Genomic DNA, 22,500 nt, shown 5'->3' with positions numbered 1-22,500 from the left:
TGAGTGAGTGTGTGTATGTGAGTGTGTGTCTATGTGGTGCGAGTGTGTGGGTGAGTGTGTGTGTGTCTGTGTGGTGCGTGTGTGTGTCTGTGTGTGAGTGAGTGTGTGTGTGTGGGTGTGAACATACACCCACCAGGGTAGTGACAATGGTAAGATACTGCTGCTGTATATGAAGATTATATATACTGTATATCCATTTAGCAGAAATGTTAGTGATTTAGCTTTTATTGTTTGAAAAAAAAGAACAGATTGTTGTGTTTTTTTACTATCTAATCATGGCATGGGGTTGTTTATGCAGAAGGCGAGGTCAGTACAGGTGCATTAAAGCTGGGACCGAGAGACTGAAAAACAGTTTCTATCTCAAGGCCATCAGACTGTTAAATAGCCATCACTAACACAGAGAGACTGCTGCCTATATATAGACTTGAAATCACTGACCACTTTAATAAATGAATCACTAGTCAGTTTAATAAAGCCACTTTAATAATGTTTACATATCTGGCATTACTCATCTCATATGTATATACTGGGGGTGAAACGATTCACAAATCTCACGGCTCGGTACGATACAGTGTCACGGTTCGGTACGGTTTCGATACATCGACAAAATAAATGCCTGAGAAATATGTAATTTGTATTTAGATTTTCCATTTATTATAATAGGTAACATGGGTAGCTTGAATTCCCAGAAGAAATATGGAAACAAAGGGACAACAAAAAACAGCAGTCTGCATTATTACAGGAAATAAAACAGTCATTTAAAACAGAACTTCAACAAGAGTGTGTAGTCCAGCAGCAGATATCAACATTAAGTCACATAGCAGTGTCTTAAACAAAATAGGACCACTTGAGACTGGTTACTTGAAAAAAATAAAAACAAATGTATCAGATTTTCTAGTTATTCTTTAAGAAGATTAGTCTATCCACATGATCTGCAGTGAGCACTGATGGGCTTGCTGTGACAATGTCAGCCGCTGTGGAGAACACCCTCTCGCTCGGGACAGAGGTCCCAGGCACAGCCAGGTTGCTGTGACAACATCAGCCGCTGTGGAGAACACCCTCTCGCTCGGGACAGAGGTCCCAGGCACAGCCAGGTTGCTGTGACAACATCAGCCGCTGTGGAGAACACCCTCTCGCTCGGGACAGAGGTCCCAGGCACAGCCAGGTTGCTGTGACAACATCAGCCGCTGTGGAGAACACCCTCTCGCTCGGGACAGAGGTCCCAGGCACAGCCAGGTTGCTGTGACAACGTCAGCCGCTGTGGAGAACACCCTCTCGCTCGGGACAGAGGTCCCAGGCACAGCCAGGTTGCTGTGACAACATCAGCCGCTGTGGAGAACACCCTCTCGCTCGGGACAGAGGTCCCAGGCACAGCCAGGTTGCTGTGACAACATCAGCCGCTGTGGAGAACACCCTCTCGCTCGGGACAGAGGTCCCAGGCACAGCCAGGTTGCTGTGACAACATCAGCCGCTGTGGAGAACACCCTCTCGCTCGGGACAGAGGTCCCAGGCACAGCCAGGTTGCTGTGACAACATCAGCCGCTGTGGAGAACACCCTCTCGCTCGGGACAGAGGTCCCAGGCACAGCCAGGTTGCTGTGACAACATCAGCCGCTGTGGAGAACACCCTCTCGCTCGGGACAGAGGTCCCAGGCACAGCCAGGTTGCTGTGACAACATCAGCCGCTGTGGAGAACACCCTCTCGCTCGGGACAGAGGTCCCAGGCACAGCCAGGTTGCTGTGACAACATCAGCCGCTGTGGAGAACACCCTCTCGCTCGGGACAGAGGTCCCAGGCACAGCCAGGTTGCTGTGACAACATCAGCCGCTGTGGAGAACACCCTCTCGCTCGGGACAGAGGTCCCAGGCACAGCCAGGTTGCTGTGACAACATCAGCCGCTGTGGAGAACACCCTCTCGCTCGGGACAGAGGTCCCAGGCACAGCCAGGTTGCTGTGACAACATCAGCCGCTGTGGAGAACACCCTCTCGCTCGGGACAGAGGTCCCAGGCACAGCCAGGTTGCTGTGACAACATCAGCCGCTGTGGAGAACACCCTCTCGCTCGGGACAGAGGTCCCAGGCACAGCCAGGTAGCACCTTGTTAATATGGCAACATGAGGGTATATTAACTCTTTGGTCTTCTACCATGTAAGTGGATCAGCATCCAGGGGAATACAGTCCACTTCCCTGTATGAGGTCACCTCCTCCTCCATGACCTTGACCTTTGACTTGGTTCCCTGCTCCTGGGTCGTGAACAACTCCCCAAAAAGCTCAGCCATGGCAGACTTCTTTTCTGGAGGAGAACCCCTGCCGTCTCTGGAGAAGGGTTGGCTCCTGTGGTATCTGTGGCTTGACCCTGCAGAATTAAATTAGATGAAAATTACTATCTCTGAAGTGGCTTTAAAAATATGGTTTGTAGTTGGAAATACAGTATATATCAGGCAATTTTTTGACAATTATAATTATTACTTCATAATTCAGTGTTAAATCAAAAATTAATAAAATAATAAATGTCACATTAACAAAATAAATACAATACCTGTTGTATATTGGTCACAATCTCTGCTGTGAGTTCATTGTAGACTATCAGACGAGCAGCAGCATCCAGGTGCAGCAGAGACTTGAACCGGGGGTGGAAACTGACAATTTGATGGAAACTGATGAAATGCTCTCGGTGCAGATCAGTGTTGTGACTGTTTTGAGAGGTTTGCACACTTTGATAACTTCTCTCTGCTAGTCTTATGTCATTTTCAGACAAAGTCACAATATCTTTGACATTCTTCCTCACAGCTTGATCAGTCCGTGTAGAACACACCAACTTTCGGCTCAAGCTATCTCTCAACCATGTCATGGCTTCAATTCCACCTAGTAGGGACATCTTGGATTAGTTTGTGGTTTGGCATCTCCAGCATCTCCTGTTTTGTCTTGAAAACATGTGCAGCAGTTGTGCTTTTATGAAAGAAGGATACCATTTTCCTGATCTTTGCTTTGAGGCGAGAGATTGGATTCACTGACATTTCTTTTTGAGATGCTAGATTAATAACGTGAGCAAAGCATCTTATCTGTGGCCCCAGTCCAGCTAGTGTAACTGCATTTACAATATTTCTAGTGTTGTCAGTGGTCACAGGAATCGTTATATTATCCCTCTCCAACTTCCACACTGCAACTACTTTCCTCAGCTCTTCCCCCAAGTTTACACTGGTGTGACGACTCTCAAGGGGACGTGTTTGAAGGACATGGCTTTTCATCTCCCACTCTGCCGTAATGAAATGAGACCTTACAGTAAGGTAGCTCTCTGTAGCTCTAGACGTCCAACTGCCTGTTGTTAGGAGCAACAGACCGTGTTTCTGACAGCTCACTCTCAAGTAGTTCTTTTGTACAAGGCAGGTATTAATGTCTGTGTAAAAGTTGCTTAAGACAACTTTATTACTATGTGAATATTTTTCCCACGTTAATTTATACGCCATTGGTTTATGCAATATATTTTTTTACATTGATATATACAGTATATATATCTTTTTTTTTCTTCCTAGCTATAATATATGATTAATGTGTTGTTCGGTTCGCAGTGCGTACCAAGCCGTGCACCGTGGACCCTGTACCGAACAGTTCAATATGAATAGACGTACCGTTTCACCCCAGTATATACTGTATTCTATACTATCTATTGTATCTTAGCCTATGCCGCTCTGTCATTGCTCATCCATATATTCTTTATTTATATATTCTTATTCCATTCCTTTAATTAGATTTGTATGTATTAGGTATTTGTGGTGGAATTGTTAGATATTACTTGTTAGATATTGCTGCACTATCGGAACTAGAAGCACAAGCATTTCGCTACACTCGCAATAACATCTGCTAATCATGTGTATGTGACCAATACAATTTGATTTGATATCAATGACAAATATGTATTTGTTTAAAATGTATCACTTAGGCTTTCATTTCATAGAGACAAATAATTATGTTTATTTTGCAGAATGCTATATGCCTCACTCAGAGAAGTAAGTAGTACTGCTATGTTTTACACAGTCTAATGTAACAAATAATCAAAATGTTTATAAAGATCTGTACAAATTATATATTTGTGTTATCAATATTTACAAAATGTTTTTTTTAAATAATTCAATACAGTAATATGAGATCTGTGTTTAAAACATTTACATTTTACATTTTAGTAATTTAGCAGATGCTCTTATACAAAGTGAACTACAGTTAGTGCATTCATCATAAGATAGCTAGGTGAGACAACCACATATCAAAGTCAAATACACAGGATATGAACATTCCATTCCAGCTAAACTAGTGGTATCAAACTCAATCCACGGAGGGCCTAGTCTGATGGTTTTTGTTTTCCCCCTTCAATTAAGACCTAGACAAACAGGTGAGGGGAATTCCTTACTAATTAGTGACATTAATTAATCAATGAAGTACAAAGGAGGAGTGAAAACAAGCAGACTCGGCCCTCCATGGAATGAGTTTGAGCTAAACGATATAGCGTAAAAAAAATCTACAATATTTTGTGTCGAAAGAAATATCCAGAAGATAACCTTTTTATTGTTAATATGTATTGTTTTGTATACTAGTGTGTATTTGAATGTGTATATGGATGTGTAGTTTTATGTGTATATTATATGTTGATGTGTATTGTGAAAAACAGGGCTCATCTGCAAAAGAGACCTTGTTCTCAGCTTTGACTCCCTGTGGAAATAAAGGTAAAACCAAAACATAAAAAAATCAACATACGTCCTGTCAGATATGGAGGTGGATCTACCTATATATCTACCATATATACCTACCGATATATCTACCATATATACCTACCGATATATCTACCATATATATCTACCTATATATCTACCTATATATCTACCATATATATCTACCATATATATCTACCTATATATCTACCATATATATCTACCTATATATCTACCATATATATCTACCTATATATCTACCATATATACCTACCGATATATCTACCATATATATCTACCTATATATCTACCTATATATCTACCATATATATCTACCATATATATCTACCTATATATCTACCATATATATCTACCTATATATCTACCATATATATCTACCTATATATCTACCATATATATCTACCTACAGTGGGGAGAACAAGTATTTGATACACTGCCGATTTTGCAGGTTTTCCTACTTACAAAGCATGTAGAGGTCTGTAATTTTATCATAGGTACACTTCAACTGTGGGAGACGGAATCTAAAACAAAAATCCAGAAAATCACATTGTATGATTTTTAAGTAATTAATTTGCATTTTATTGCATGACATAAGTATTTGATCACCTACCAACCAGTAAGAATTCCGGCTCTCACAGACCTGTTAGTTTTTCTTTAAGAAGCCCTCCTGTTCTCCACTCATTACCTTTATTAACTGCACATGTTTGAACTCGTTACCTGTATAAAAGACACCTGTCCACACACTCAATCAAACAGACTCCAACCTCTCCACAATGGCCAAGACCAGAGAGCTGTGTAAGGACATCAGGGATAAAATTGTAGACCTGCACAAGGCTGGGATGGGCTACAGGACAATAGGCAAGCAGCTTGGTGAGAAGGCAACAACTGTTGGCACAATTATAAAAAAATGGAAGAAGTTCAAGATGACGGTCAATCACCCTCGGTCTGGGGCTCCATGCAAGATCTCACCTCGTGGGGAATCAATGATCATGAGGAAGGTGAGGGATCAGCCCAGAACTACATGGCAGGACCTGGTCAATGACCTGAAGAGAGCTGGGACCACAGTCTCAAAGAAAACCATTAGTAACACACTACGTCGCCATGGATTAAAATCCTGCAGTGCACGCAAGGTCCCCCTGCTCAAGCCAGCGCATGTCCAGGTCCGTCTGAAGTTTGCCAATGACCATCTGGATGATCCAGAGGAGGAATGGGAGAAGGTTATGTGGTTTGATGTGACAAAAATAGAGCTTTTTGGTCTAAACTCCACTCGCCGTGTTTGGAGGAAGAAGAAGGATGAGTACAACCCCAAGAACACCATCCCAACCATGAGGCATGGAGGTGGAAACATCATTCTTTGGGGATGCTTTTCTGCAAAGGGGACAGGACGACTGCACTGTATTGAGGGGAGGATGGATGGGGCCATGTATCGCGAGATCTTGGCCAACAACCTCCTTCCCTCAGTAAGAGCATTGAGATGGGTCGTGGCTGGGTCTTCCAGCATGACAACGACCCGAAACACACAGCCAGGGCAACTAAGGAGTTGCTCCGTAAGAAGCATCTCAAGGTCCTGAAGTGGCCTACCCAGTCTCCAGACCTGAACCCAATAGAAAATCTTTGGAGGGAGTTGAAAGTCCGTATTGCCCAGCGACAGCCCCGAAACCTGAAGGATCTGGAGAACGTCTGTATGGAGGAGTGGGCCAAAATCCCTGCTGCAGTGTATGCAAACCTGGTCAAGAACTACAGGAAACGTATGATCTCTGTAATTGCAAACAAAGGTTTCTGTACCAAATATTAAGTTTTGCTTTTCTGATGTATCAAATACTTATGTAATGCAATAAAATGCAAATTAATTACTTAAAAATCATACAATGTGATTTTCTGGATTTTTGTTTTAGATTCCGTCTCTCACAGTTGAAGTGTACCTATGATAAAAATTACAGACCTCTACATGCTTTGTAAGTAGGAAAACCTGCAAAATCGGCAGTGTTTCAAATACTTGTTCTCCCCACTGTATATATCTACCTATATATCTACCATATATATCTACCTATATATCTACCATATATATCTACCTAATATATCTACCATATATATATACCTATATATCTACCATATATATCTACCTATATATCTACCATATATATCTACCTATATATCTACCATATATATCTACCTACATATCTACCATATATATCAACCTATATATCTACCATATATATCTACCTATATATCTACCATATATATCTACCTATATATCTACCTATATATCTACCATATATATCTACCTATATATCTACCATATATATCTACCTATATATCTACCATATATCTACCTATATATCTACCTATATATCTACCTATATATCTACCTATATATCTACCATATATATCTACCTATATATCTACCATATACTGTATATGAGGATGTTCATTTATTCATAGATTTGTGGTAAGAATCTGTACAAAAATCTGTCAGAATGGCTGGTTTCTGATTATTTATTTTTTTATCCTTAATTGCAATATTTAAACATGTTAATGATTTACTCTATACATGTAAATAGTTATGGATGTGGGCTTATTAAAATGATATATAATTTTATCCAATGAACTGTTTTCACTTTGAGTACTATAAACTTGCCCCATATATTCCATTACAATGTAGTAAAATCCAATGTTGGGCCTGTTAAGCAAATAAATGACTTGATACATTTAGTGTTTTAGTAACAGACCATTCTGCTATGACCCCATAGTAAGAATACATCTTAATGTGGACTAACTAAGTGTAATGGTTTGCTGATCTAATTATGCAGATATTCCTATGGAATGTTACATTACAATGTATGCCAGACGTTTCTAGTGCTCTGTTTAATGCACTCAGTTAATAGAGTTAATAGGAGTTAATAGAGTTAATAGGAGTTAATAGAGTTAATAGGAGTTAATAGAGTTAATAGGAGTTAATAGAGTTAATAGGAGTTAATAGGAGTTAATAGGAGTTAATAGAGTTAATAGGAGTTAATAGAGTTAATAGGAGTTAATAGAGTTAATAGGAGTTAATAGAGTTAATAGGAGTTAATAGAGTTAATAGGAGTTAATAGAGTTAATAGGAATCAATAGAGTTAATAGAGTTAATAGAGTTAATAGAGTTAATAGGAGTTAATAGGAGTTAATAGGAGTTAATAGAGTTAATAGGAGTTAATAGAGTTAATAGAGTTAATAGAGTTAGAGTTAATAGGAATCAATAGAGTTAATAGAGTTAATAGGAGTTAATAGGAGTTAATAGGAGTTAATAGAGTTAATAGGAGTTAATAGGAGTTAATAGAGTTAATAGAGTTAATAGAGTTAATAGAGTTAATAGGAGTTAATAGGAGTTAATAGAGTTAATAGAGTTAATAGAGTTAATAGGAGTTAATAGGAGTTAATAGAGTTAATAGGAGTTAATAGGAGTTAATAGAGTTAATAGAGTTAATAGAGTTAATAGAGTTAATAGGAGTTAATAGGAGTTAATAGAGTTAATAGGAGTTAATAGGAGTTAATAGAGTTAATAGAGTTAATAGAGTTAATAGGAATCAATAGAGTTAATAGGAGTTAATAGAGTTAATAGAGTTAATAGGAGTTAATAGGAGTTAATAGGAGTTAATAGAGTTAATAGAGTTAATAGGAGTTAATAGAGTTAATAGAGTTAATAGAGTTAATAGGAGTTAATAGAGTTAATAGGAGTTAATAGGAGTTAATAGGAGTTAATAGAGTTAATAGAGTTAATAGAGTTAATAGAGTTAATAGGAGTTAATAGAGTTAATAGAGTTAATAGAGTTAATAGAGTTAATAGGAGTTAATAGGAGTTAATAGAGTTAATAGAGTTAATAGGAGTTAATAGGAGTTAATAGAGTTAATAGGAGTTAATAGGAGTTAATAGGAGTTAATAGGAGTTAATAGAGTTAATAGAGTTAATAGGAGTTAATAGAGTTAATAGAGTTAATAGAGTTAATAGAGTTAATAGGAGTTAATAGAGTTAATAGAGTTAATAGGAGTTAATAGAGTTAATAGAGTTAATAGAGTTAATAGAGTTAATAGAGTTAATAGGAGTTAATAGAGTTAATAGAGTTAATAGAGTTAATAGGAGTTAATAGAGTTAATAGAGTTAATATAGTTAATAGGAGTTAATAGAGTTAATAGAGTTAATAGAGTTAATAGGAGTTAATAGGAGTTAATAGAGTTAATAGGAGTTAATAGGAGTTAATATGATAACATTATACATCATTTTGATCAGCTCAGATCCATGACTATTCACATGTGCATATCCTTTTGACATGTTTGAACAAGAAATATTGCAATTATAGATCTTATAACATCTTCAGATATCAATTATTGATCTTATAACATCTTCAGATATCAGTTATTGATCTTATAACATCTTCAGATATCAGCGTTCTGACAGCTTGTTGGGCACCTTCGGAATAAAATTAGTTGTTTTAAAAGTGGGATTAAAATGGATTTAATTGTAAACAAAAAATATTTGAATTTGTTAAAAGAAAAAAAAGAAAAAAAAAATATATATAGTTAAGTTCAACCCCCTGAGTCAATACGTGTTAGAATCACCTTTGGCAGCGATTACATCTGTAATTATTTCTGGGTAAGTCTCTAAGAGCTTTCCACACCTGGAATGTGCGACATTTGTCTATTATTTTTTGCAAAATTCTTCAAGATCTGTCAAATTGTTTGTTGATCATTGCAAGAAAACCATTTTCAGGTCTTGCCAATTAATCTCCCAGTGTCTGGTGGAAAACAGATTGAACCAGGTTTTCCGCTAGGATTTTTTTTGTGCATAGCTCCATTTCATTTATCTTCTAGTTCCTCCCAAACCCGGATCCGGGAGCACCCCCGTCAGTAAAAAAGCTGACTAGCATAGCATAGCATAGCGTCACAAGTAAATAGTAGCATCTAAATATCATTAAATCACAAGTCCAAGACACCAGATGAAAGATACACATCTTGTGAATCCAGCCATCATTTCTGATTTTTAAAATGTTTTACAGGGAAGACACAATATGTAAATCTATTAGCTAACCACGATAGCAAAAGACACAACTTTTTTTGTCCACCATTTTTTTCCTGCATAGGTAGCTATCACAATTTCGACCAAATAAAGATATAAATAGCCACTAACCAAGAAACAACTTCCTCAGATGACAGTCTGATAACATATTTATTGTATAGCATATGTTTTGTTAGAAAAATGTGCATATTTCAGGTATAAATCATAGTTTACCATTGCAGCCACCATCACAACTCTCACCAAAGCAACTAGAATAACTACAGAGACCATCGTGTATTACCTAATTACTCATCATAAAACATTTCTTAAAAATACACAGCGTACAGCAAATGAAAGACACAGATCTTGTGATTCCAGCCAATATTTCAGATTTTCTAAGTGTTTTACAGCGAAAACACAATATAGCATTATATTAGCTTACCACAATAGCCAGAAACACAACACCATTTACCAGCAGCAAAGGTTAGCGATCGTAACAAACAGGCAAAAGATATATAATTTTTGACTAACCTTGATATTCTTCATCAGATGACAGTCCTGTAACATCATATTACACAATGCATATAGGGTTTGTTCGAAAATGTGCATATTTAGCGGCACAAATCGTGGTTATACAATGTGAGTAGTGGCCAAAACTTCAAGCAATCTGTCCGGCGCCATCTTGGAGAGGCACCTATTCTAATCGATAAGTAATCATAAACTTGACTAAAAAATACAGGTTGGACAGCATTTGAAAGATACATTAGTTCTTAATGCAACCGCTGTGTTAGATTTTTAAAATTAACGTTACTGCGCAATACAGCGTGCGCTAAAGCGAGACCGCACCGAAATTCATGGCGGAATTATTATTTGACATTTGTCAACATAAATACGAATTAACAGCATAAAGACTGCTTACTATTAGCTGAGCTTCCATCAGAATCTTGGGCAAGGTGTCCTTTCTCCAGAACAATCGTCTTTTGGTTGAAAGATGTCCTCTTCTCCTGTAGAAATAGCAGCTAACGATAGCCACCCACTGGAGAGGTGTCCAACTCGTGAAAGCGCGTCACAAAGAAATTTCAGAAAATCGCAATAAACTGATATAAACTGCTATAAGTCGGTTTAAATTAACTACCTTATGATGTCTTTAACACCTATAACGAATAAAAACATGACCGGAGATATAGAACTGCTAAAACGAAAGCTTTTGCAGGACGCCATTGTGATGTCCCTCTTGCGCCAGGCGCCCCGTTGAAAAGAACGGTACTTCCGTTCCATGAGCTTTTATAGTCCCCCAGATAGTGCAATCCACTCCATTCAAATTCTCACCGCTTACTGACATCTAGAGGAAGGCGTATGCAGTGCATGTAGCCCCATAGCTTACATGGGGACTTATAAACTGACCTCAGAACAGGGACCTCGATTTCAGAAATCTCACTTCCTGACAGGAAATGTGCTGCAGAATGAGTTCTGTTTCACTCAGAGAAATAATTCAAACGGTTTTAGAAACTAGAGAGTGTTTTCTATCCAATAGTAATAATAATATGCATATTGTACGAGCAAGAATTGAGTACGAGGCAGTTTAATTTGGGAACGTAATTATTACAAAGTCCCAACAGCACCCCCTATTGAGAAAAGGTTATTTTGTATCCTGAAAAACTCCCCAGTCCTTAACATTTACAAAGATACCCATAACATAACTATTTCTCTGTCTGGAGATACAACTCACCACTGTAACTGTTCCTCTGTCTGGAGATACCACTCACCACTATAACTGTTCCTCTGTCTGGAGATACAACTCACCACTATAACTGTTCCTGTCTGTAGATACCACTCACCACTATAACTGTTCCTCTGTCTGGAGATACAACTCACCACTATAACTGTTCCTCTGTCTGGAGTTACAACTCACCACTATAACTGTTCCTCTGTCTGGAGATACCACTCACCACTATAACTGTTCCTCTGCAGATACAACTCACAACTATAACTGTACCTCTGGACATACAACTCATCACTATAACTGTTCCTCTGTCTGGAGATACAACTCACCACTATAACTGTTCCTCTGTCTGGAGATACCACTCACCACTATAACTGTTCCTCTGGAGATACAACTCACCACTATAACTGTTCCTCTTTCTGGAGATACAACTCACCCCTATAACTGTTCCTCTGTCTGGAGATACAACTCACCACTATAACTGTTCCTCTGTCTGGAGATACCACTCACCACTATAACTGTTCCTCTGCAGATACAACTCACCACTATAACTGTTCCTCTGGAGATACAACTCACCACTATAACTGTTCCTCTTTCTGGAGATACAACTCACCCCTATAACTGTTCCTCTGTCTGGAGATACAACTCACCACTATAACTGTTCCTCTGTCTGGAGATACAACTCACCACTATAACTGTTCCTCTGGAGATACAACTCACCACTATAACTGTTCCTCTGTCTGGAGATACAACTCACCCCTATAACTGTTCCTCTGTCTGGAGATACAACTCACCACTATAACTGTTCCTCTGTCTGGAGATACAACTCACCACTATAACTGTTCCTCTGTCTGGAGATACAACTCACCACTATAACTGTTCCTCTGGAGATACAACTCACCACTATAACTGTTCCTCTGTCTGGAGATACAACTCACCCCTATAACTGTTCCTCTGTCTGGAGATACAACTCACCACTATAACTGTTCCTCTTTCTGGAGATACAACTCACCACTATAACTGTCCCTCTGGAGATACAACTCACCACTATAACTGTTCCTCTGGAGATACAACTCACCACTATAACTGTTCCTCTGTCTGGAGTTACAACTCACCACTATAAATGTTCCTCTGCTCTAGCCATTTGGTCTACCTCCCTGTTGGGCTGTCTATCGGTGTCAACATATTCTCTGCTGTCAGTCTGTGCTTCTTCTTATTCTCTGTCTCTTTATGTCTTATACGTTATAAAAGCCAAGCTAACAACTTAAGCTATATATCAAACTAGTACCTGTCAAATATGTTTTTTTATTTCAAATATCTCATTATTAGTAACCCCTCCACCACCCTCTTCTTCAGAGGCCAAATATCTTCTGTTGTTTTATAGCTTTTTTTCTACATATACATACATTGTACATGTACATTTGACATACATGGCACTTTTATATAAAGCAGTCACATAAAAATAGTACATAACCAAACATTAGCTCTTTAATCCCGACCCTCAGCCTCTCTCAGCCCATCCCTCCTATCACCATAGACCACCCACGTGCTGTAATGTTTTACAACATTTTTTAATCTTTCTAATCGTATATTATCCACAGATTGTGAGCTAAAGATGAAAACCTTTCCTACAAGTATTATTATATTATTTATTGACTGACTATGGCTTTCTAAATCACCAACCACTGTTATTTGTAAGGTTAATATTAAGTGCATGTTATGGTGACCAGAAACCAGCTTCATAGGGGCAATACCAGAATAAATTATCAATTGAATCTGTCTCTACAGAGCTGAGATTGTTGTATGCCCCAGATATATAGAATTCTGTTGGTGGCAAGAATGTTATATAATAATTTAAATTGAAAAGCTCTAAGTGTTGATTCAAGTGTATTTTTTTTCACATCAAAAATCTCATCCCATTTATTTTGCAACCTTATTGGTGCAGCTGTCAACATTTTTGTCCTCAGATGAAACTGGTATATTTTTCTATTTATGCAAATACCTTTCATTTGTGTTATCATACGTTAAGTGTTCATTATTATTACAGGGCTCCAGACAAACAAATTTCCCCCAGTGTCACTGCCACCACTATATTCTACTGTAATCATCTTATATAGTCATTCATAGTGTAATAAATAAACTACTGAGGTATTCAGGAAATAAGTAATTTCATCTAACACGTCCAAGCAGGAATAAATTATTCAAGATATTTTGATGTGCAGCCTAAACCAGTGATTGACATGAATTTTGGGTTGACATTTAGACTATAGTGTGACTATATGTGACTTATTTCAGGAAACTAGGCATATGGCACATGTCACCACTTCACAGGAGAGGTATTTGAACATAAACACTTATTTTTTTATCAAAATAATTTTTGGGTCAGAAATGCCTTCTGTAACATTTGAACTTTCATGTGCCTTAATTAATAACAAACTTGTATGTCATCTGTAAATACAATGAAAAATGTTAAATTACGTGCCAAATTGGTTTAGCCAAGGAAAAAGACAGGAAACTTCCCTCTAGCCATGATTAGCTGAGATAATGGTTGTGCTGGACATGCTGAGAGATGAGTTCGGATTGGTCTGCCATGTAGCATGCATCTGTCTTTAGCATGAGCTGCTCAGTAAGTGTAGGTAATCCCTTCTAAAGCGGCTTTTTTGAAAGAAATCACGTAGTAGAACTGCAAAAGTGTTGCTAATGCTCTCCACTTTCTGGAGGATAATCGTGCCATGCTGACTCTCTCTGACTCTGAAAATGAATCAGACGATGAGGAAATTCAAGATTTAGGTAATAACATTTTCATTGAACCAGACATTGTGGTTTTCTGATGACAGCGATGGGGGAGAAATGGCGATCAACAGTGTTCTTGTCATGGAAGAATTTGACCGAGGTTTGAAATCAGTGGAATACCCAGTGGAAGCAGAGTATGATAGCTAAGAATATGGAGAAAATTCTGCTGTTTGATTTCAAATATGCGGAGGAGAACACAGTTGTATAAAACACCTGTCTTTGGATTACATCTTCAAACTAAGGGCAACCATGCCACCCGTGACAGAGAGGGAGAAGCGTTAATCTATGTATACGAGTAAGAGTCTACCTAGCTACATTTTCAGATATATTACATTTCTAATTTTGTCAGAAAGTCATTTTCATTGCAAGTTAAAGGGTACTTTTGCTAGCTAGCTAACGTTAGCTGGCTGGCTCGCTAGCTAGCTAATTTTACGTGTATGACCTGTGTAGTAATATTATTCATTTCTCAGAAAGCCATTTGCATTGCTAGTTATAGCCTAATGTTAGCTAGCTAGCTAACATTGAACCTAGTTGGTTAGCTTTAGCTTTATGCATGTATGGTAGTAACGTTATGAGTTGGGGTTATGGTTCATTGTTTAGCTAGCTAGCTACATGTAAAAAAAAAAGTTAGACTCCACCATGCAAGTAACCATTTCACAGTACCGTTTACACCTTCTGTATCCTGTGCATGTAACAAATAAACTTTTATTTTATTTGATATAGTGTGTGTTTACTAGAGACGGTAGTGGTAAGAACAGCATGACCTGCACCAAAGTCAAATTAGGATATAAAGTTAGGCCAACGAGACAGTGTCCAAGTTAAAAAATTCTCAGAATGCCCTGCTTTTATTTCATCACACTCAAACCCGAAGCAATTTTCTGTAATTAGCCCGCCATTAAAACTTGTAAATAATTATCTTGTTGTGAGTTTATTTTCCTGTAATAATGAATACAAATTAGCTAAAGTTAAGATGTTGTCAGCTATTATACGGTAATTATTTGAACTGGCTAGCCAGCTAACTTAATGTTAGCTAGCCAGCTAACAAGCTTGAAACTATTTTTATTTACTTTATTTAAGATATTTCTTTTGTACGTTTTTTGTGCAATTTCTCTGTAATACTAATCTGTAATACTAATCTGTAATACTAATCTGTAATAGTAATCTGTAATACTAATCTGTAATGAGCCTTTGGCTGATCAGTGGGCAACGGCCGGCCCCCCTACCAAGATGGACCAGACCGTTTTTCTGACAGGCAAAGAGCACGCTCTTAAAAAGAGCACACTCTACACTGTCACCTTACTGAAAACTTTTTGGGGAAGCTAAAACCATGATTTGGTCAAACATTAAAGTGCAATATCCTCATGGTTCCTGTAATATAAGTGTCTGCCCCGGTGCCCGTTTCACTGGGGTCTGCTGCTGTGATGATCGAGCCACTCTCAAGCCACTCTCCTCTCCCCGTTGAGCTCGAGTGTTCTGATCGTATAACATTTCAAAATACAATTGAGGGAAAAACACAGCTTTGGGAGATTCTTCCCCTTGTCCCTGTCGAAGAGAGGAGGGTCTCAGCTTTCTGTAGGTATAATTTGTATTTCTCAATCAACTCTCAACATTTAGCTCAACAGCAACTATTTTACAACCAGGATATTTAATGTGACTTTGAGATATAGAGTGGTGCGCGTGAGAAATGCACACCGGTCTTGGTCAGGTCAAAGGCCTATAGGTCTCAACGATCGTATCCTACGACTGCATGTTTCTTACGCCATTTAAAGACCTAGATGTAATATTTTTTCAATGTAATTTCAGAAAAGGTCCTTAATATATCTACAGTAATACTGTAATGATAGTGTTTCACAACATTCTTTCCCACATTTTTTATTGGGCCCACACAAAATTGCATTTTAATAGTCCAGCGTTCTTATTGGTCCACAAATGTTGTCGAATTGACTGGGGCCAGCAAATCTCTTGTTGTCAATACAACAAATTTGACAACAAGAGATTTGTTGGCCGCAGTCAATTTGACAACAAGAGAAGGTTTGCTGTTGAATTGTTACATGTAGTACCTTTAAATGTACTGTTGGGTGAATACATGGCTACTAGCAGTGGGCATTATATTTAGAGTTAGTGATCTAGTTCATGTGTTTTGTATTTACACTTCATCAGGTGTTGAACCACAAAGTAATTAGCCTATGATATCAGTTAGTGTACATGAAGATGTATGTAAATACATTTTAACTGTCAAATATGTGACCGACTGGCTTGATTTTTATGTAAAACAACTTGAAATGTTGTTTTTTACGTTGGATAAAAGTAGAGACTCAGAGCTAGAAAAAGGTATATAATACACTACAGTTGAGGAACAATGGGAAAGTAATTCTGTTATGAAAATTGATAAACTAGTAACCCCACTTTTTGGTACACCTACTGGAGAGCTCCTCTTTGTCTACACCCATTCAGCATTGTTCTTAAACCTTAGCCCCACCCATCTCTTTAAGGATTCATGTGAGGCCATGTGCTAAACAGAGTGAGTACGGTAGTGTACTAAACAACCAAACATTTCAAGACTAAAGGCTGGTTTATACTACGTCTATTGACTCACCTCGACAACATCCGCTGAAATTGCAGAGCGCGAAATTCAAAATACAAAAATTGTAATATTAAACATTCATGAAATTACAACTTAAATTGTTTAAAAGCTTAACTTCTTGTTAATCCAACATCTTTGTCAGATTTCAAAAAGGCTTTACGGCGAAAGCATACCATGCGATTATTTGAGGACAGCGCCCAGCATACACCAGCATTCAAAACATTTCCAAATCAGCAGAGGCATCACAAAAATCAGAAATAGAGATAAAATAAATTACTTACCTTTGAAGATCTTCCTCTGTTTGCAATCCCAAGGGTCCCAGCTACACAACAAATGGTTGTTTTGTTTGATAAAGTCCTTCTTTATATCCCCAAAAAGTCAGTTTAGTGGGCGCGTTTGATTCAGAGATCCACCTGTTCCACTCGTTCAACATGCATACAAAGGAATCCGAAAAGTTACCAATAAACCTGGTCCAAACAAGTCAAACAATGTTTCTAATAAATCCTCAGGTACCCTAATATGTAAATAAACGATCATATTTAACACGGAATGTAGTATGTTCAATACCGGAGATAAATAACGAGGTGCGCACCCTCATCCACGCGCGCCACAAGACTACAGTCCAAATGACAGCCACCTTGAAAAACTACAACTACTAATTCATTTTTCAAAAAACAAGCCTGAAACCCTTTCTAAAGACTGTTGACATCTAGTGGAAGCCATAGGAACTGCAATCTGGGAGGAATTCCTTTCCTAGCGTCCCACCTAGCCCAATTAACAGGTCCATGTCATCTTTTTCATTTGTATATTTTTTTTTAAATTTTGTTTGTTTTTGTTTGTCAATTAAAAAATGGTCAGCCCATATGGCATTTGCCACAATTGCCAGATGGCCATTCCGCCCCTAGTGAATCCTGTGATGCTCTGTATCTACTAATCTTTTTAAATCCTGTTCTAGTTCTAGCTGCCCCACTACATGGAATTATATGGATAAGCTTCCCACACTCTAACGACAATGGACAGAGCTTCCCACATTCAAATGACAATGGACAAAGCTTCCCACATTATATTGACAATCGAAAAAGCTTCCCACACTCTAACGACAATGGACAAAGCTTCCCACACTCTAATGACAATGGACAAAGCTTCCCACACTCTAATGACAATGGACAAAGCTTCCCACACTCTAATGACAATGGACAAAGCTTCCCACATTCTAATGACAATGGACAAAGCTTCCCACATTATATTGACAATGGACAAAGCTTCCCACACTCTAACGACAATGGACAAAGCTTCCCACACTCTAATGACAATGGACAAAGCTTCCCACACTCTAATGACAATGGACAAAGCTTCCCACACTCTAATGACAATGGACAAAGCTTCCCACACTCTAATGACAATGGACAAAGCTTCCCACACTCTAACGACAATGGACAAAGCTTCCCACACTCTAACGACAATGGACACAGCTTCCCACACTCTAATGACAATAGACATAGCTTCCCACACTCTAATGACAATGGACAAAGCTTCACACACTCTAATGACAATGGACAAAGCTTCCCACACTCTAACAATAATGGACAAAGCTTCTCACACTCTAACGACAATGGACAAAGCTTCCCACACTCTAATGACAATGGACACAGCTTCACTCACTCTAATGACAATGGACAAAGCTTCCCACACTCTAATGACAATGGACAAAGCTTCCCACACTCTAACGACAATGGACAAAGCTTCCCACACTCTAACGACAATGGACAAAGCTTCCCAAACTCTAACGACAATGGACAAAGCTTCCCACACTCTAATGACAATGGACACAGCTTCCCACACTCTAATAACAATAGACATAGCTTCCCACACTCTAATGACAATGGACAAAGCTTCCCACACTCTAACGACAATGGACAAAGCTTCCCACACTCTAACGACAATGGACAAAGCTTCCCAAACTCTAACGACAATGGACAAAGCTTCCCACACTCTAATGACAATGGACACAGCTTCCCACACTCTAATAACAATAGACATAGCTTCCCACACTCTAATGACAATGGACAAAGCTTCCCACACTCTAATGACAATGGACAAAGCTTCCCACACTCTAACGACAATGGACAAAGCTTCCCACACTCTAACGACAATGGACAAAGCTTTCCACACTCTAACGACAATGGACACAGCTTCCCACACTCTAATGACAATAGACATAGCTTCCCACACTCTAATGACAATGGACAAAGCTTCCCACACTCTAACCATACTGGACAAAGCTTCCCACACTCTAACAACAATGGACAAAGCTTCCCACACTCTAACGACAATGGACACAGCTTCCCACACTCTAATGACAATAGACATAGCTTCCCACACTCTAATGACAATGGACAAAGCTTCACACACTCTAATGACAATGGACAAAGCTTCCCACACTCTAACAATAATGGACAAAGCTTCTCACACTCTAACGACAATGGACAAAGCTTCCCACACTCTAATGACAATGGACAAAGCTTCACTCACTCTAATGACAATGGACAAAGCTTCCCACACTCTAATGACAATGGACAAAGCTTCCCACACTCTAACGACAATGGACAAAGCTTCCCACACTCTAACAACAATGGACAAAGCTTCCCAAACTCTAACGACAATGGACAAAGCTTCCCACACTCTAATGACAATGGACACAGCTTCCCACACTCTAATAACAATAGACATAGCTTCCCACACTCTAATGACAATGGACAAAGCTTCCCACACTCTAATGACAATGGACAAAGCTTCCCACACTCTAATGACAATGGACAAAGCTTCCCACACTCTAATGACAATGGACAAAGCTTCCCACACTCTAACGACAATGGACAAAGCTTCCCACACTCTAACGACAATGGACAAAGCTTCCCACACTCTAACAACAATGGACAAAGCTTCCCAAACTCTAACGACAATGGACAAAGCTTCCCACACTCTAATGACAATGGACACAGCTTCCCACACTCTAATAACAATAGACATAGCTTCCCACACTCTAATGACAATGGACAAAGCTTCCCACACTCTAACGACAATGGACAAAGCTTCCCACACTCTAATGACAATGGACACAGCTTCCCACACTCTAATAACAATAGACATAGCTTCCCACACTCTAATGACAATGGACAAAGCTTCCCACACTCTAATGACAATGGACAAAGCTTCCCACACTCTAATGACAATGGACAAAGCTTCCCACACTCTAATGACAATGGACAAAGCTTCCCACACTCTAACGACAATGGACAAAGCTTCCCACACTCTAACGACAATGGACACAGCTTCCCACACTCTAATGACAATGGACAAAGCTTCCCACACTCTAACGACAATGGACAAAGCTTCCCACACTCTAACGACAATGGACAAAGCTTCCCAAACTCTAACGACAATGGACAAAGCTTCCCACACTCTAATGACAATGGACAAAGCTTCCCACACTCTAATGACAATGGACAAAGCTTCTCACATACTAACGACAATGGCAGAAAATGGGGGATTTTTAAACAGAGGTTTAACTGATCCTTTCAAAGTTGGTCATATTATATATCAATTGAAAGGTAATTTCATGACCTTCAGAACCACTTGTCAAACAAAGTTTAAAATGTATCAAGTTGTCCTATTTAAAGCAATTTATGTACCCTAGAAGTCAGCGGGTCCAAATTCTTTTGACTTGAACAATCAGAGAAAGCTACCATTGCTGCACACTGCTATCACACATTTTCCAACTCTAGGGACATAGACCTTACATTTTTTTTCACTATGATGAGCCAGACGGCACACATTTGGGGGTGTGGCTCATTGACTAAAGTGTTATGTGGTATATTGTATCTTCTGATTAGAAACACAAAGGGATTTAAGGGAATTAAAGTTCAATGTTATAACTGAGATTTAGAAGTTCAAGGCCAGTCTGCGATAGAAGTGCAGCCTAGATCTGTGTGTGTGTGTGTGTGTGTGTGTGTGTGTGTGTGTGTGTGTGTGTGTGTGTGTGTGTGTGTGTGTGTGTGTGTGTGTGTAACATACCTGAGCGCACCCGGGGCACTCGTTACCGTTCTCGCAGGTCCTGCGGCGTGATTGGATGCCGCCTCCGCAGGGCACCGTGCAGCGTTCCCATGCTGACCATGCCGACCAATAGACATGAGGTGGGCAGGGCAGGTGCTCGTTGCAATACCTGGGAAGGACAAAGACCACAGGGGATGAGTGTGTGTGTGTGTGTGTGTGTGTGTGTGTGTGTGTGTGTGTGTGTGTGTGTGTGTGTGTGTGTGTGTGTGTGTGTGTGTGTGTGTGTGTGTGTGTGTGGGTGTGAAGGCGAGTATCACACAGAGGCTATAGGAGTGATGGGGGAACTTTACCCAGTAGTATCCCCAAGTCAGCCTATCTGTCTTTAGAGTGGTTGGCTGTAAATTATGGTCTTTTTGACATGATACACACAAATCATGTCCAATCAATTGAATTTACCACAGGTGGACTCCAATCAAGTTGTAGAAACATCTCAAGGATGCTCAATGGAAACAGGATGCACCTGAGCTCAATTTCAAGTCTCATAGAAAAGGTTTTGAATACTTATGTAAATAAGGTATTTATGTTTTTAATTTTTAATACATTCGCAAAGAATTCTAAAAACCTGCTTTCGTTTTGTCATTATGGGGTATTGTGATGTCGTTATGGGGTATTGTGATGTCATTATGGGGTATTGTGTGTACTATAGATTGATGAGGAAAACAATTTATACAATCAATTTTAGAATAAGGCTGTAACTCAACAAAATGTGGAAAGAGTCAAGGGATACTTTCCGAATGGACTGTATACCGATACCACAAGAAAAGAGAAGAGTGACTAATTATAGAGAACTACTGTACAGTCCCAGGATAGACAGACAAACTGACAGAACTGTCAGACCAATGTTGACTCCTAAACTCCCATTTGAACAACCACATTTTAACTGACAGAAATATTCCACTTTTATGTCGCCATCAACAGAGAAATGACACCCTATGAAAGAAGATTTACAATTGAAATCCCAAAGGCTGTAAATGCACCATATGTGTGCTCACACAGTGTGAACATCCTCTGAGATTGATAAATGTGTGTAATGTGCATTTATGAAAGCTATATTTTAATTAGTCTTAATGCATATTCAATATGCATATTCCATTTCGAAGTTGTTCAAAATGTTACATTTCTATGTGTTTAAGGTTAAGTTTAGGCATTATCTCCGAATGGTTAAGGTTTGGGATATACTTAAAACAGAAATATAAAAAAACACTTTCTATTGCTGAATTCAAACTTACAACTTTTCACCCTTTGGAATCAGAGGCAGATGCTTACGCATCCCTGTCCAAAACATCCTAGCAAAACCAAAACCTACTTGAAGGTAACAGCGCTCACTGTTGCCCCTAGTGGCCTGTTTCCATGTCATCTCCCGACGTCCTCAGACATGGATGGACGTCGAATACTGACTTGTATCATGGGTGACCTGGCTGATTTGAATGATGCTGCCTTTGAAAAGGCCACATAGACTCATATGTCATGTTTAATGACATTGTTTCCTAGAAAGGGTTAACTGTACGGCCCCTTTGGTTAATTAATAAACAT

The 22,500-nt window shown here is 38.9% G+C and overlaps 1 protein-coding gene across 1 annotated transcript in view; it reads right to left on the bottom strand.

Moving 5' to 3' along the window:
* LOC120050435 (semaphorin-5A-like) overlaps positions 1–22,500 on the bottom strand; it is a 275,882-nt gene that overhangs the window by 58,654 nt on the left and 194,728 nt on the right. The window contains exon 14 of the mRNA XM_038997025.1: positions 20,929–21,076. Within this exon, the coding sequence (XP_038852953.1) occupies positions 20,929–21,076 (148 nt within the window). The remainder of the gene's footprint in view (positions 1–20,928; positions 21,077–22,500) is intronic.

This window comes from Salvelinus namaycush, chromosome 7 (assembly GCF_016432855.1).
Source record: "Salvelinus namaycush isolate Seneca chromosome 7, SaNama_1.0, whole genome shotgun sequence".
Classification (NCBI taxonomy): domain Eukaryota; kingdom Metazoa; phylum Chordata; class Actinopteri; order Salmoniformes; family Salmonidae; genus Salvelinus; species Salvelinus namaycush.
This window is presented reverse-complemented; position numbering and strand designations above follow the sequence as displayed.